General features: G+C 49.2%; 1 protein-coding gene across 2 annotated transcripts in view; it reads left to right on the top strand.

The window, feature by feature from the left end:
• man1a1 (mannosidase, alpha, class 1A, member 1) overlaps positions 1-13,298 on the top strand; it is a 49,710-nt gene extending 36,412 nt beyond the window's left edge. For both annotated transcript variants that reach the window (XM_058064356.2, XM_078794474.1), the window contains 8 exons: positions 5,350-5,444; positions 9,052-9,175; positions 9,257-9,350; positions 10,198-10,313; positions 11,732-11,951; positions 12,015-12,187; positions 12,259-12,374; positions 12,445-13,298. In XM_058064356.2, the coding sequence (XP_057920339.2) occupies positions 5,350-5,444; positions 9,052-9,175; positions 9,257-9,350; positions 10,198-10,313; positions 11,732-11,951; positions 12,015-12,187; positions 12,259-12,374; positions 12,445-12,571 (1,065 nt within the window). In that variant the 3' untranslated portion in view covers positions 12,572-13,298. The remainder of the gene's footprint in view (positions 1-5,349; positions 5,445-9,051; positions 9,176-9,256; positions 9,351-10,197; positions 10,314-11,731; positions 11,952-12,014; positions 12,188-12,258; positions 12,375-12,444) is intronic.
• Positions 13,299-14,804: the final 1,506 nt, after the last annotated feature.

Here is a 14,804-nt window from a genome sequence, read left to right as displayed (position 1 = left end):
AAGATCCGCATGGAACCTCAGCAGCTGTGCAGGGGCCAGCAATTCAGAATTTGGGCAGAATGTTGGGGAAAATATGCTTTAATGGTTCCAGAATAGAGAACACACTTGATGACTAAGTTCCTTTTTCTTTGGCCCCGACTGACGACACCTACCGATGGCGGCTAGGATGACTTAACTGTGTCACCTGACTTTTTAACTACCATTTGCTTCAACTCTTAAGTGTTTATTACAACTGTTCAATTCATCCGTGCGGCCATTATGTCATGACAAACGAGTTGCATCGAGACAACTTAAGCTCTGAAACAAACCGTGCCCGGCTTCCACTGAGGTGGCATTTTTCCGTGGAAATGTTCGCTCTTCCTCTCCACCAAACAGCTGACGCTTAAAAGCGTGCTGAGTCAGCGGGCAGGCCTCCCAGAGAGGTGAAGGGGATGATGTTTGGGGGGGGTGCTCACTAGCGTTGAGTCTGAATGCTAATTTTGACATCTATATCTTCCTGTCAGACGCTGTATTCGCGAGTGTGCGTGCGTGCGTGCGTGTGTGTGTGTGTGTGTGCGTGTGTGTGTGTGCGTGTGTGTGTGTCCAGGCACCGGGCGGTGTTTCCACACCGTGACTCACGTTGAGGCGAATGTAGAAGCTGCATCCCAGCTGGAGCGAGATGTCTTTTTAGACGCTCAGGTCGAACAAAGTGCATGAACGCTCATGCATTATTTACATGTGGAAGACAGCAACACCCCCCCCCCCTGCAGGGAGCGTCCGCTCCGCTGTGGAGTTGGAGACAAAAATGTGGAATTTGATCAAATATCTTGAAATGTTGCATTTTCTGATTGCGGTGGAGGCTGAACCGCTCTGCCGGCGAAGCAGGCTGCGGCAGCGATTGAACGTAAACATGGAAGTGTTGCAGCAGAGGTTCTTACTGCAATATTTACTGTTCTGAGTAATACGCACTTTATCTTTCATGGGTCAAAAGCTGCTTGATATTTTGGCAGCAAATGATAGCAGTGCTGAGAATACAATTTTAGAAGAATCATTTTAGAAGCTTAAAAACTGTAAAAATTGAAAAACTGAGCTGTAATTTAAAGTCAAACTATTAGGAGAAAAAAATCATTTTACAAGAATAACTGTTATATTATAAGGGGAAAATATTGTCATTTTAGTAGCATCGAGTTGAAATATTGGTTGTAATATTCTAAGGAAAGAATAATGTCGTAAAGTCGAGTGGGGGGGGGGGTTCTATCATGGAAATAAAGCTGAGATGCTTAGCATATCTTTCCAAATATCACAGTGGCATCCTTTCATCCTTCACTCTGTGGCCCTCATGGAAGGTTTGACCCCCCCGTAAGATACCTTTTGAATTCTGCTCATATGAGGAATGAAAGAGTGATGATGCAATCATGGCAGTGACCTCACACACCAATATTTGCGAGACACGGAGGCGATACTGTAGCTTAGACGGCGGGTCCTGTCGATACGGAAGAGGACTTAATCTCGTGTCACGCGAGGTCTCAGCTGACTCCTGCGTTACTTGTAATTACGGTCTGCTCGCCTTCAGGCGCCGCCGTCGCCGCCTCTTCCTCGCCCCCCCGCCTGAAGCCAGTTAATAAACCCGGAGAGAGAGATGAGACTTTCACTCAGCGTGGAGGAGGAGAGCAACCATTGACACAACCCAGGGCTTCTGGAGGGCTGAAAGCTGTGTTGTGTGTGTGTGTGTGTGTGGTGTGTGTGTGTGTGTGTGCGTGTGTGTGGCATCTCCCTTCCAGCTCATTCAGTGTCTGCCGAGACAGTCAGCCTCTCATGCGTATCCTTCCAGCACACTGCAGCCGCTTGGCTTCCTTCAGCGAGCGCAGAGGTCGCTTTGGTATCACTTGTCGTTAGATGGTGTACCTAATGAAGTGGCCAGTGAATCATTCTTGTTTGTTCTTCTTGGCGGTGCCACGTGTTAGCCTTGACGCTGGAATGCAGACCATTTAAAAGTTCTTTCAGAAAGCCGCTCTGGCAGCACTCAGTTTTGTGTGCCAGCAGCTTTAACTTGAACTTTACTGTACGAGTCTCCAGTGGTTTTGATTGGCTGTCAGATGTGGAGAGAATCTGGGGGTGTCAAGGTAGTTTGGAGGAGTAAAAGTGGCCGGTGTTCAGTTCAGTTCAATTTATTTTTTCTCCCTTGTTGATGGAGTACTCTTGCTAGTACCGGATCTTGGTAGTATTGAAGATAAAATGACATAAATGTGTCTGTAAATGAATGCAAACTTATCTGATATGTTTAGTCTGGCACCGACGAGTTCACCGACGAGTTCCCATGAACTCTTGATGTCCTTTTTATAAATGTAAATAGCACTGTAATGTAAATCTTAACACACATTGAAAATGAATGGAGTAGATAATAGATATCCCATGATATCACATACAGCACAGTAACATGTTAGCAATAGTAATCATGCTAGGTTAGCCGATTCACTGAAGGAAAGCAACTGACGGATACTTGGTAGAGCTCCGGGCTGTTTTAAGACGTGTCGCGAAGCCTGGGGGAGGAGGTTTTGTCCTCATGATGTCATGAAAAGTCACAACCTGAAAAGCGAGTGTTTGGTGCTCACGTAGCGACACGTCTTCCTGGTGGAACATCATCGTAAAGTCAAAGCCGCTTTTGCGGAAAACAGCAATGAAAAAAAAAATGGAAAACCAGCCATGACCTAACAGGTATCAAAGGACCGGCGTGGACGTGTACGTCGTATAGCATCCCACCTAGCCCTGCCCCCACCACACACACAGATGCAGCTGTCTTCTGGGCCTGCAGGGGGGTCACCGTGAGGCATCACGCTGTGATTCATCTTAGTTAGCGAGCTGTCCTGGAAACACTCTGTGGACTGCAACACGTATTTACACACACACACACACACACACACACACACACACACACAGTGGCAGTTTAGGGAAGTGGGAAAGGCTAGAAAAACACATGAAAGGTTATAAGTCTGGACTTAGCATTAGGTACCCAACCTAAACATCCAGTTCACGCACCCATAAACGTGTCTATTTTTAGCATGTGACTCACTCCGCCCCCCTCCAAACTGTCATCTGATTTTCTATCAACATTTGTCGTTTTAAGGTCCAAATCCCTCCCCTTCTCTCTTCAATTACCATTGCCCCCCCTTAATTCCCTAGGGAGGGAAATAATCCCAAGGTCCATGTCCACTGATGATGGAGGAGGACACGGAAGGGATTGATGGCGTCGCCTCTGGCCTGCTGGCTAATGCTAACAAAGGCTGTGGTGTGTTTAAGGACCCCCAAACAAAAGGGGAGCATTATCAGTGGCATAAAGACGTGGGCGGTAGTTGTATGATGTATATTATGTATATATATGATCTGCATCATCACGTGCTTATGAATGATAACCAACCAATGGTGGATGTTCATCAGGGAGGTGTTTATTCAGCAATACCTTTAAGTTCTTCTTCTGATTTAAAAACATGAAGCTGCTCCCAAGCTACACAAGACTCCGCCTCCCAACCCACCTGCTGAATAAAAAGAGCCCCTAAGCAGGCGAGGAGCAGGCCAAGTTATCTAGTGGGGGCCGGGAAGGACATCTTCATGAATAGGATGACTTCTTTTATGAGCGGCGTGCATTTTCCCATCAGTTCTTATTAGCTCTGAGAAGGTCATCTAAAAGTGCATCCAAACAATAAACCAGAATGATCCTCGGCGTCTGCTGGGAAAAGAGACACAGTAGAAAAAATCGAAAAAAGAGAGACAAATAAAAAGCCACACGCGGTGATTGAGGTCAGAGAATGTGGACCAGCAGACACTGGAGGACATCCGAAAGCCTCCGAGAGTTGTTCACAGGAAGTGTCCTACTTTTGGTCCTCTGGAAGCTGTCTGAGCATCGCCGTGCAGAGGGTGGCTTTGAAGGTCATCGGGCCGCTTGGATGATGCCTGCGTCATGTCAGGGCATCTATGGGACCATGTCCATGCATGGCATCTGGAGGGTCCATTGTTAGTCCAGACGCCTTACAGGCTGCCATACGTGGTCAAACGTGAACTAGCCAGACTTCATCTTGGGCATCGAGGACAAGACGTCTGATTCCGTGGTTTTAGAGCAGGAAACATAAAGGCACCCCAAACATGATCTAGTGTCTGCATGTTCTTTCTCCAGCGTTGTGACCTGGATCCTCCGCACCGAGACGCCACTAAAAGGCGAGGACGTGATGGTCAGGTTTAAACGCTCGCTGAGCCGCTAACCTGCCAAGCTGTCTGTACCGATGAGGCTTTCGGCTCTCCTGGGAAGCGATGCTTAGAGCTCAGGCCGAGCGCCACGCCACGTTCCCTTCATCTTCCACGTCACTCCTGGCTTCTTGAAGGACAGTCTGGAACCTCCTCTCTCATTTGGAAGCTAACGCTCTCGCTCAGCGGATTAATGTCTCCTTCAAGCAGCTACTGAACTCCTGAAGGCCTCGTGGGCTGTCCTCAACGTGACCCCGCCCCGCCCCGTCTACAGGATTGACAGATGCACTCGCACGTTCCCTCACAATGTTGTGGCTTCTCCTGGTGGATGTTTCCACACGAGCATCCAGGTGTGAAATGTGATGATTAACATTTATTACCAATGATATCAGCACATCGGCGTCATGCTGGCGTGCGCCTCCCTCTCTGTGTAATTCATTTGCTTATTAAGCTCGTTGGCACTTTGCTTGATGGCCTTGGACACGGGGCGGGTTTCATTTATTCGTCTGTGCGTCCCTGCAAGTCTTTTTATTCTCCCCTGCAGTGTGCTCCTCGTCTTATTAAAGGCATTCATCACTGGGCTCTGATGCCTTGTTACGACATCGCCCCACGGCACGCACACACACACACGCACACGTGGCAGGGGTCTCCAAAGTGTGGCCTGGGGACTGTTTGTGGCCCAAGGCTGTTTTGTCGTGGTCCGTGGCACGTTTAAAAAATCGAAAATGGATGAAATCTAAAGTCAAATCCAAACATGAAGAGAAAATATTCTCGATTTTCTTACAAAAAGAATATTATATACCATAAAGTTAAAGACAAAAGAAGCTGTAATAATATGAGAAACAAACAAAAGAAATACTAGATAACTGTATACAATAAGTACTATAAGCCAAGAACAAGCCAAGAGCAAATGTACAGAATAGTTGACACCCTCCTCAGCTTTCCTTTGCATCTCATCTGCCCCCCCACCCCCCACCCCCCTCGATGGAATACATAATAAATGAATGATAAAACATAGCTTTATGTTTGCTACAATGGAAGGCAAACCAGCCCAGAAGAAAACTGCAAAGTTTTGGCGTGAATTTTCATGAAAATGGACTTTAGAAATAATGAACTTCTCTTTGTGGTCCTCAGGTGTTCCGCAGGAAGGCGGTGGAGTTGGGTGAAAAACTGCTTCCAGCCTTCAAAACACCCACCGGTGTCCCGTGGGCGCTGCTCAACCTCAAAAGGTAAGACGGTGTGGTGGCTGCCGCTTTGTTGAGTAAAAGCGCCTGGTGGTCCATCCAGCGTGTGCTGTGGAACAGGATGCAGACGTACCAGACTTCCTGCTTTTTTACTCCACGTTGACGTACTTTATTATCTCATACTCTCCTTTATTACTCCACTTCGACTACACAGAATTCCAAGACAACCCATCATTCCTGGCAGTCTTTTGTTCCACTCCTTCCATTAAGCGCACCTAATAAAGAGCCCCCCCCCCCCCCCCCCCCCCACGCCTCACCAGAGGGAATCACGACACGCCACAGTTTGTCAGCCGTTAATTAAAAGCGTGGTCGTCATGGGGATAAACGTGCCGTAACAAATAAAGTTCCTCTGTTTACACGGGCGAGTGAACGTGGGATTGAGAAACAAGCCGGGGGGGGGGGGCATGAGTGAATTGCGGTCCCGTCACCGCCGCCTGCATTCAAAGTCTTTATGTTTTCCTTGCAAGTGTGTCGGTGCTGGAAGGTGGAGGTGACTTTGGGAAGTGAAAGACATTCCAAGCAAGGCGTTCATGAGGAGATGCTCTCCTTCCTGGCGGGACCTTGACCCACATCGGGGGAGGAAGAAAGAAAGTTGCACACGTTTCTAGCCTGGGGGTGCTTTTATTTCTCCCTGCTGGATTCCTGCCTTCTGTCGTCTCCATCTTCCCACAGGATCCCATATCTCCATCTCACGTACCAGGACGTTCGGCCAGTAACTCTTATCAAGAATATTACAACTTAACCACAAGTCTTAGTGCGAGTGTGTCCAACCCCCGGCCCATGGGCCATGTGCAGCCCACAGTGAACGTATAACTCTATGCTACGTCACTCCACTAGCCTCGCCTCCTCAGACTGCCTGGTCCCGGTCAGACCAGTCCAGCTGGACGAAGGAGGAGAGAACATTTGCTTTCAGTAAAAATGTCCCCACCGCTTGCCCCCCCCCCCCCCCACGTGGGGAAAGAAATGCTCCAAGCCTCCAGTGTGCGCCTGTGTGGGCTCCTGCGGGGTTTTAGCCAGCGCCGCATGGGGGAAGTGGAAGATGTCCGTTGATGGAAAGCGTTGGGCAGCCGTTATCTGCCGGGGCCAGCGTGTCCTACAGCTCCGCTATTAACATTCAGCCTGATAAAACGCTTTGCCGCATCACTCAGCAGCGGGAAGCTTCCTCTGACCCCCCCATGTCATTTCACTCCCACTTTGCTTGCCCCCAAATACGCCCCCCCCGGCCTCCAGGCATCCATGATACCATCAGCTGTGCCTGATGTCCATGATCAGCCGATATTAGCATACAAGTCAGATATTGTATCTGTATGCTTTATTTCTAGGGGTAAAGAATAAAGAATGATCTGGCCGATACCAGAGAAATATGATGTCATATTAGCATACAAGTCAGATATTGGCTCGTATCTGTATGCTTTATTTCTAGGGGTGAAGAATAAAGAATGATCTGGCCGATACCAGAGAAATATGATGTCATACCCATAAATCCCACATGGATGGACGGATGTAACACACAAGGCTCACCACCGTGGGGCGCTATAAACACAGCATAATAACAATACAAGGTGTTCTACAAGTGGTGTTGTTCCCGTATGCGTCCTCGTTTGCACACACAGTGAGTGTTTATGTGTGAAGAGCCAGCATGGTGTGTTCAGGACACCACGGCCGCATCGTTATGTGTCGATATCGGTATCGGTAATGAAGCGCTGGGCGAAGTGGCGCACCTCTGATGATTGTCTGTGCTCCGCCATGTTTGGACGTTGCCTTCCTGCCCCGTTGTCAACGTTGTGTTGCGTTCCGAGCAAACGTAGCGTGACCGCCATGAAGCGAACTCGTTCCCTCTCTGGCTGTGAAAAGCCGCTGTAAAAAGTGTCAGTTTATTTGACAGATTTGCTCCTTCAGCCGCAGCTCAGCTCAAAGGCTAAAGCAATCAATGCTAAGCTCCCGGGGTCTCGCTGCGTGATTAATAGGCCTAGACGCTGAGTGGCTCCATTAGCGCGCCCTCGTGGGCTCGTCATCCGGGCTTGACCCACTTGAGTGCCGCCCCGTCCCGTCGTGGATGCCATAGCTAGGAGTTGGGTCTAATGGAGACTGATTGCATTAACATTTGGGGGCGCAAAAGTTTATTATGGCGGAGGAGAAGCGTGGTCACGTCACAATCGGAGTGGAAGGAATTCTCGGCTTTGAGATCATTAATGAAGGCTGAGGGCTGAGCTCGTGACTCTATTTCCATAATATGATGACTTTGTTGCCATAATACTTTTTCCCTCAGCTTCATTTTCTAAAAATGACAACTTTATTTTCTTTAGTTTCTTGGTATATTACCACTTTTTCCTTTGAGCGTGGCTAGCAATAACAGCGTCCATGGCGCTGCTGTTTTTGAAGGCCGTTCCCGCCAAGACCGGAGTTGACAAACTTAATGTTGCGTCCTTTTGCAGCGTGCCGTCACGCAGCCGCAGGGTCTGCTGGCCGTGATTTAAAGCTTCTAATTAAGTCGCTAAGTGTGACTGCATTGCAATCCACGCTAGCTCCCTTCCTGGCCCGGAGGAGGATGAGGAGGAGGAGGAGGAGGAGGAGAGCAGCAATGGGTGTCAAGGAGAGAGGAAGAGCTATGGAGGGATAAAAGAAGCGGGACGTATATCTGGGCCAACATGTGCGCTTCATCTGAGCACACAAGAATGACGGCGTGGGGGGGCGGGGGGCGGCAGAAGCCACGTCCTTTTGCCACGCGCTAATTTATGGAGATGGGAAGCCCGCTCTGTTTTTCCAGGTGGGCGCACCGCACCGCCGCACTTGGCTCGCCGCGGGGCGTCGCATCGACGGGTCGTGATTGGTCATTCCACTGCCGGGGAGGAAGGCGCTGTCGTGTTGACATGGCGGACGAGTGGTCGTTCCCCAAAGCGCTAACACGGCGAGCGAGGAGACGCGATACGTCCTCCATGTCGAGTCCATCCCAGGCCCGGAACGCCGTTCTTCGAGGTCACGAGCCTCAATTTGCTGACTGACGAGCACGCCAAGGACTGCCTGGCCGCTTGTCCGTCAGCCAATGACGTTTTAGCTGGAAGACAACTTTTTTATTTCATCCATTTCTTCTTCCCAAAAGACAATTTTCTCTGCGGAAAACTCCCCATTCCCGCTAAATGGGGCTAGCTTCCAAATATCAGATAACCATAACACGCCCAGCATGGACAAAGTAACGACGTGACACTGGAAGCAGCTTGGACAGTCAATGCCGACGCCGCTTGGAGAAACAGCGTCTCCCACAGCGAGCCAAGGCGAGCCACCCAGGAGGAGGTTAGGATGGCAGGAACATGGAGAACATGTAACGTCCTCGTGGAAATGCAGAGGAAAGAACATCCATGTCAGATGAACTTTTTCTCCTTTTTGCTTGTTTTGTCAAATATTCCTGCTTTTTTCTTCAGATATGATTCCTTATGATCACAATATTTTATGAACATATTAGGATTTGTTCCAGGATGATGGGAACTGGGGTCGGTGGTTCTCTGGTGGTGGGAGCTCGGCCTTGCTGTGCCGTTCAACGATGCTCACAGTCCCATTTTGATTTGTCTTCCGTGTGTCTTCTGTGTTGGTGCAGCGGAATCGGGCGAAACTGGCCGTGGGCGTCGGGTGGCAGCAGCATCCTGGCCGAGTACGGAACGCTGCATCTGGAGTTCATACACCTCAGCAAACTGTCACAAAAGCCCGAGTTCGCTCAGAAGGTAGGAAGATCATGGAGATCCTGGTCGGAGTCGGGCGGGTCTGCTCGGTCCGCTTTGACATCTTGGGCTGTCTTGGTCCAGGTCATGAACATCCGCAAGGTCCTCAATCGCCTGGACAAACCGCAGGGGCTCTACCCCAACTACCTGAACCCCAACAGTGGCCAGTGGGGGCAGCGTGAGTACACCCTCCTTGCCTCCTGAGGACCAGCAGGCCTGACCTTTTATGACTTTATTACCGTCATCTTATGGCCGATTTTAATCATGTGATTGCAGTATTTCAAATGTATTTTTCATGCTGACGTCTTGGGGCCTTTGTCCTCCTCAAGACGTTGGGCAACAAAACTAGAACGTTAATCTTCTTCTGACTTTACATTGATCAGTTCTTATACTTGTTGTTGTTACCTTGGGACCCGCACCTCTTGATGGCGTCCTGCGTACAGTATGAAATATTCATCACGTGTTATTATCAGAAGTCTTAGATATGAATATATTTGCCTATCCGTAGATTTGGCTTGTGGCTTCTAACGAGAACTTTCATGCTTATTTTCCTCCACAAAGTCGTTACATAATTGCGATGACAACACATTTGCTGCATCATTTATGACCGGGGGGGCTGGGGGGGGGACGTCCTCCACATCTTCATGTTCTTCTGTGTCTTTATGAGCAATTCATCCACGGCTGAAAGCGCATGACGGCAGCTGCAGGAGTCTTTCCTTTGGCTTCTCATCTTCTCCAAGTCCCATCATCAGCACCCCCCCCCCCCCCCCATACGCTTCCAATTCACATTTGGCTCTTCCTGCTCACACGTACACGTTGGAACTGGTGCTTCCGACTCCGTCCAGTAGATGGCATCCTAGAGCTGCATGTTTGTATTGTCGTCACAGCCATAGAACACCTAGACAGATCAGTCCAAGTGGTCTAAAATGGATGCTGCTGAAGATGTTGAATGAGCAGCCAGCAGCGTGGGGGGGTGGGGGGGTGACAGCAGGAAGAGGAAGTTGATGGTGGTTGTTGTGTTGCAGATCACGTGTCTGTGGGCGGCCTGGGTGACAGCTTTTATGAGTACCTTCTCAAAGCCTGGCTCATGTCTGACAAGACGGATGAGGAAGCCAAGAAGATGTACTATGATGCCCTGCAGGTAACACGCACACACACACACACACACACACACACACACACCTGGTGTGTGTCTGGTACACAACAGTGGGCGTGGACAAACAGCTCGTTAGCATTAAAGCTGCAGACCCCAAACAGGCATCAGCCTTGTAGCATCTGAGCTAGCTGGATGTCCATCATCTAACGGAACTTTTTATTCCGTCTTGTTGGAAGTTCATGTTTCCATCATCTAACGGAACTTTTTATTCCGTCTTGTTGGAAGTTCATGTTTCCATCATCTAACGTAACTTTTTATTCCGTCTTGTTGGAAGTTCATGTTTCCATCATCTAACGGAACTTTTTATTCCGTCTTGTTGGAAGTTCATGTTTCCATCATCTAACGGAACTTTTTATTCCGTCTTGTTGGAAGTTCATGTTTCCATCATCTAACGTAACTTTTTATTCCGTCTTGTTGGAAGTTCATGTTTCCATCATCTAACGGAACTTTTTATTCCGTCTTGTTGGAAGTTCATGTTTCCATCATCTAACGGAACTTTTTATTCCGTCTTGTTGGAAGTTCATGTTTCCATCATCTAACGTAACTTTTTATTCCGTCTTGTTGGAAGTTCATGTTTCCATCATCTAACGTAACTTTTTATTCCGTCTTGTTGGAAGTTCATGTTTCCATCATCTAACGGAACTTTTTATTCCGTCTTGTTGGAAGTTCATGTTTCCATCATCTAACGTAACTTTTTATTCCGTCTTGTTGGAAGTTCATGTTTCCATCATCTAACGGAACTTTTTATTCCGTCTTGTTGGAAGTTCATGTTTCCATCATCTAACGGAACTTTTTATTCCGTCTTGTTGGAAGTTCATGTTTCCATCATCTAACGGAACTTTTTATTCCGTCTTGTTGGAAGTTCATGTTTCCATCATCTAACGGAACTTTTTATTTATCTTCTTCATGTTTTGTGCAAAAACAAACCCAAAAGCTGTGGCGATTGTTTGTCAGTCGTTGTCGTCTTGGAGCGCGCTCAGTTCCTCCGTTGACGGATTCTGGGCGGCGTTGCGTCGGAGCAGATGGTGTCGTGCCAGCGTAGCGACAGCTGACACACACACACACACACATTTGCATGAGAAGACAAATCTGATTAATCTGTTGGAGCGTGTGACGGCACGCAGGAAATAACACACTCCTCAACTTGGGTGTGCGGCGTTGTTGTTTGGGACTTGAACGCAGCGCTAATCTTGCAGTGGATACTTTGTCCCTAATCCTCCTGGATGCTGTGGATTAGACGCTTTATTTGTGGAGGATGAGGGCTCCACGTTGGTGCTTTGGTTGGCCCCTTTAGACACAGCACGGTGTCCAAAGTGCGGCACAGGGGTGGTTTTAAGACGTGCAGTGAAGCCTGAGGTTTTCAGTTCATTTTTGTAAGCGGCGTTCCTCTGCGTCTGTCCCAGGCCATCGAGACCAACCTGATGAGGAAGTCGAGTGGCGGGCTGACGTACATCGCCGAATGGAAGGGGGGCCTGCTGGAGCACAAGATGGGTCACCTGACCTGCTTTGCGGGCGGCATGATGGCGCTCGGCGCCGACGGGGCCCCCGGCGACAAGACGGGCCACCAGATGGAGCAAGCCGCCGAGATCGCACGGACCTGCCACGAGTCCTACTCCAGAACCGGTAACTCCTCAGGTTGTGGTCCGGGCCCATCTTGCGGTTCTGAGGACTTTGCTTTTTCTTTAGCTTTAAAGTTGGGCCCGGAGGCGTTCCGCTTCGACGGAGGAGTGGAGGCCATCGCCACCCGGCAGAACGAGAAATACTTCATCCTGCGCCCCGAGGTCATCGAGACCTACATGTACATGTGGAGGTTCACCCACGACCCCAAGTACCGGGACTGGGGCTGGGAGGCGGTCCAGGTAAGGGATGCTAATGCTAACACAGAAGCGGCAGCACTCGGAGCCTCACGACTGCCCGACCTCCTCCGCAGGCCTTGGAGCAGCACTGTAAGATGGAGGGGGGCTACAGCGGCATCAGGGACGTCTACGTGACCAAGCCCGCCCACGACGACGTGCAGCAGAGCTTCTTCTTGGCCGAGACGCTCAAGTGAGACGCGCACGCGCTGCCATTTTCATGTCCTTGAAAGGTCTCTGAAGGTGAGCGTTGTGTGCTCCAGGTATCTCTACCTGCTCTTCTCCGAGGACGACCACATTCCCTTCGACCACTGGGTCTTCAACACGGAGGCCCACCCTCTGCCCGTCATCAGGAGCGAGCGGACGGAGCAAAACAACGAGGTGGAGTAGCCGACCGTTCGCACCGAGAACCTCGGACCTCGTAGACCCGAGCCGAACGCCTTGGATTTCTCCCGACTGGAAGTTTGTTTGTTTCGGAATTCATGGGATCCAAGCGGACTTTGACTTTCCGCTTGTCCTTTGTGGGATGTTTTACCGCTCAGAGGTGGTCTGATGTTCTCCTCAGAACCGGCGCCAGACGTGCTAACCGCTAATGCTAACCGCTGGCGCGGTGGAGGACGATCCCGGAGGCCATCTTTGTTTACACGCGTCTTCTCCTCCCGCCGCTCTGTCGCCTCGGCAACCACAGGAAGCCACCTTTGCTCCTTCGGGGTGGATGCAGGATGTTTTCCCAAAAAGGACATATCCTGGGGGGTGTGGCTTGGGAACTGTAGCCACGCCCTCTCGTGACCTCTGATCGTGTTTACAAGAAAACCTGGCCGAAGTCTATCCCTCGTTAAATCCTCGCCACGCCACGCCACGCCCACACTGCTTCCTGTCAGAGCCGCGTGCAGGAGACGTCAATCATGCAGGAACCACTTTTATACTCTTCACCTCTTTTTTTACTCGGAGACGGTCCAAAATATGACGAGAAATACCACATTTTTATCGCTGACGAAGCAAATATTCTTTTCTGTTAGTGAGATGTTTTTTTTAAGCTTTCACATTCCCAACTTTTTGTTTTTTGCAGGCTTTTTTTATGTAATTAGAGAAGCAGCAGCAGGATGATTAGAAAACAAAACATCTTTCATGTTTTGGTGCCCCTCCCTACATTGGGCAGTAATTGCAGTACCAACTCCTACCACTATGCGGTGCAGCTGCTCTGTGGTTGGCCCTCGCCACCGGAATGTGTCCACAAATGGGAACAGAGAGCAAGGGGACAAGTTGTTGCATCTGCAGACCGATGGGGGAACAGAGTTTGCCCCCCCCCCCCAAACGAGACGTCATGGCACTCATGAGTGTTCCTAATGTTTTGACCACTAAGCATTTGTTGCTGAGATCCTTTTACTTGTTTTTATTGGGTGGGGAGGCAAAACTTCATGTTTTAGTTACTTTTATTCCAATTTTTCTGTAGGATATGATCTTCTTGGGTGGTCAGACGCCCCCCCCCCTCCTCTATGAGGACACACAGGAAGCCATAGCCGTCCGTGTCTGGTCCTTGTAGTCCGCTTCTCATCAACGCATTAGCCAGATGTTTTTAATGGGCGTGTCCAAGGCGACGCCTCAGAAGCTAGTTTGAATTTGTGCCTTAGCTTCTGACGTTGCTCGCACAAACAATAGCTTGGTGGTCATTAGCGGTCGGTTTTTAGCACTGTAGCTTTAAGAGAGCGAGGGAGCCTCATGAGGATGCTACCAAAACAACAACAAATCATCTCCGGAGGATGGTTGGTGCAGTAGTGCCCCCTCGTGGCGCACATGAAACGTGCAGCTGCTTTGGTGGGCCCGGTGGATGGTAAACGGGGTGCCACACTGACACCCAGTGGTGGGAGACCAGCATTACAGCGATGCCTAACCTTGCTTTAGATCACGTGACCATTCCGCAACATTTCATCCCTTTAACGTCATTCAATCGGTGGACATTTTATTTGTGTTTTTTTGCTTACTTGTGATTATGTTTTCAGTACAATATTAGCAAGACCACACACGCGCACACGCGCACACGCTCGCACGTTTATGACACATCCACTAGAAAGATGAGGTGTACCTAATGAAGGGGATCATTTCCCTCGTGTACGTCAAAAATGGGATGGACATCAGATTGTAATCAACAACTAATTAGTTCGTTAATTTGTGTTGACCTTGCATTTGCATCCATGCAATTATGGATTTGAATGTTTTTAATTGTGTTAACTTATTCGGGATGTGCCGGTGCTGTTGTAGTGTTGCAAGCCGACCACCGGAGGGTGCTGTTGCTCCAGTCTAAATAATCGTTGACGTGAGCAGAGCTGCCCGTCGGTTTAACGTGGCGGCGAACGGCAGGAAGTAGACGTCAAGTTTGGGAGAGAGGTTGTGAATGTACCGTCTAAATGTGAAGAAATGGTTTTGTTTTCAAATGAGACGATTTCTTTGTCTTCCTGTTTTTCTCAGTTTATTCCGTCTTATTTTCCCTCTTGTCTTCCTCGGACAGCGCCGCCTTCTGGTCACACAGGAAATAGGATGTCTTTGTTGGCATTTTTTCAGACTTTTTTCGCAGTTGTGACGTTTTAATTTGGAAATCCGTGGGAAATGAAATATTTCTTATTTT

This window comes from Doryrhamphus excisus, linkage group LG11 (assembly GCF_037039965.1).
Source record: "Doryrhamphus excisus strain RoL-2023G ecotype Guam linkage group LG11, RoL_Dexc_Guam_v1.1, whole genome shotgun sequence".
Taxonomy (NCBI): domain Eukaryota; kingdom Metazoa; phylum Chordata; class Actinopteri; order Syngnathiformes; family Syngnathidae; genus Doryrhamphus; species Doryrhamphus excisus.
This window is presented reverse-complemented; position numbering and strand designations above follow the sequence as displayed.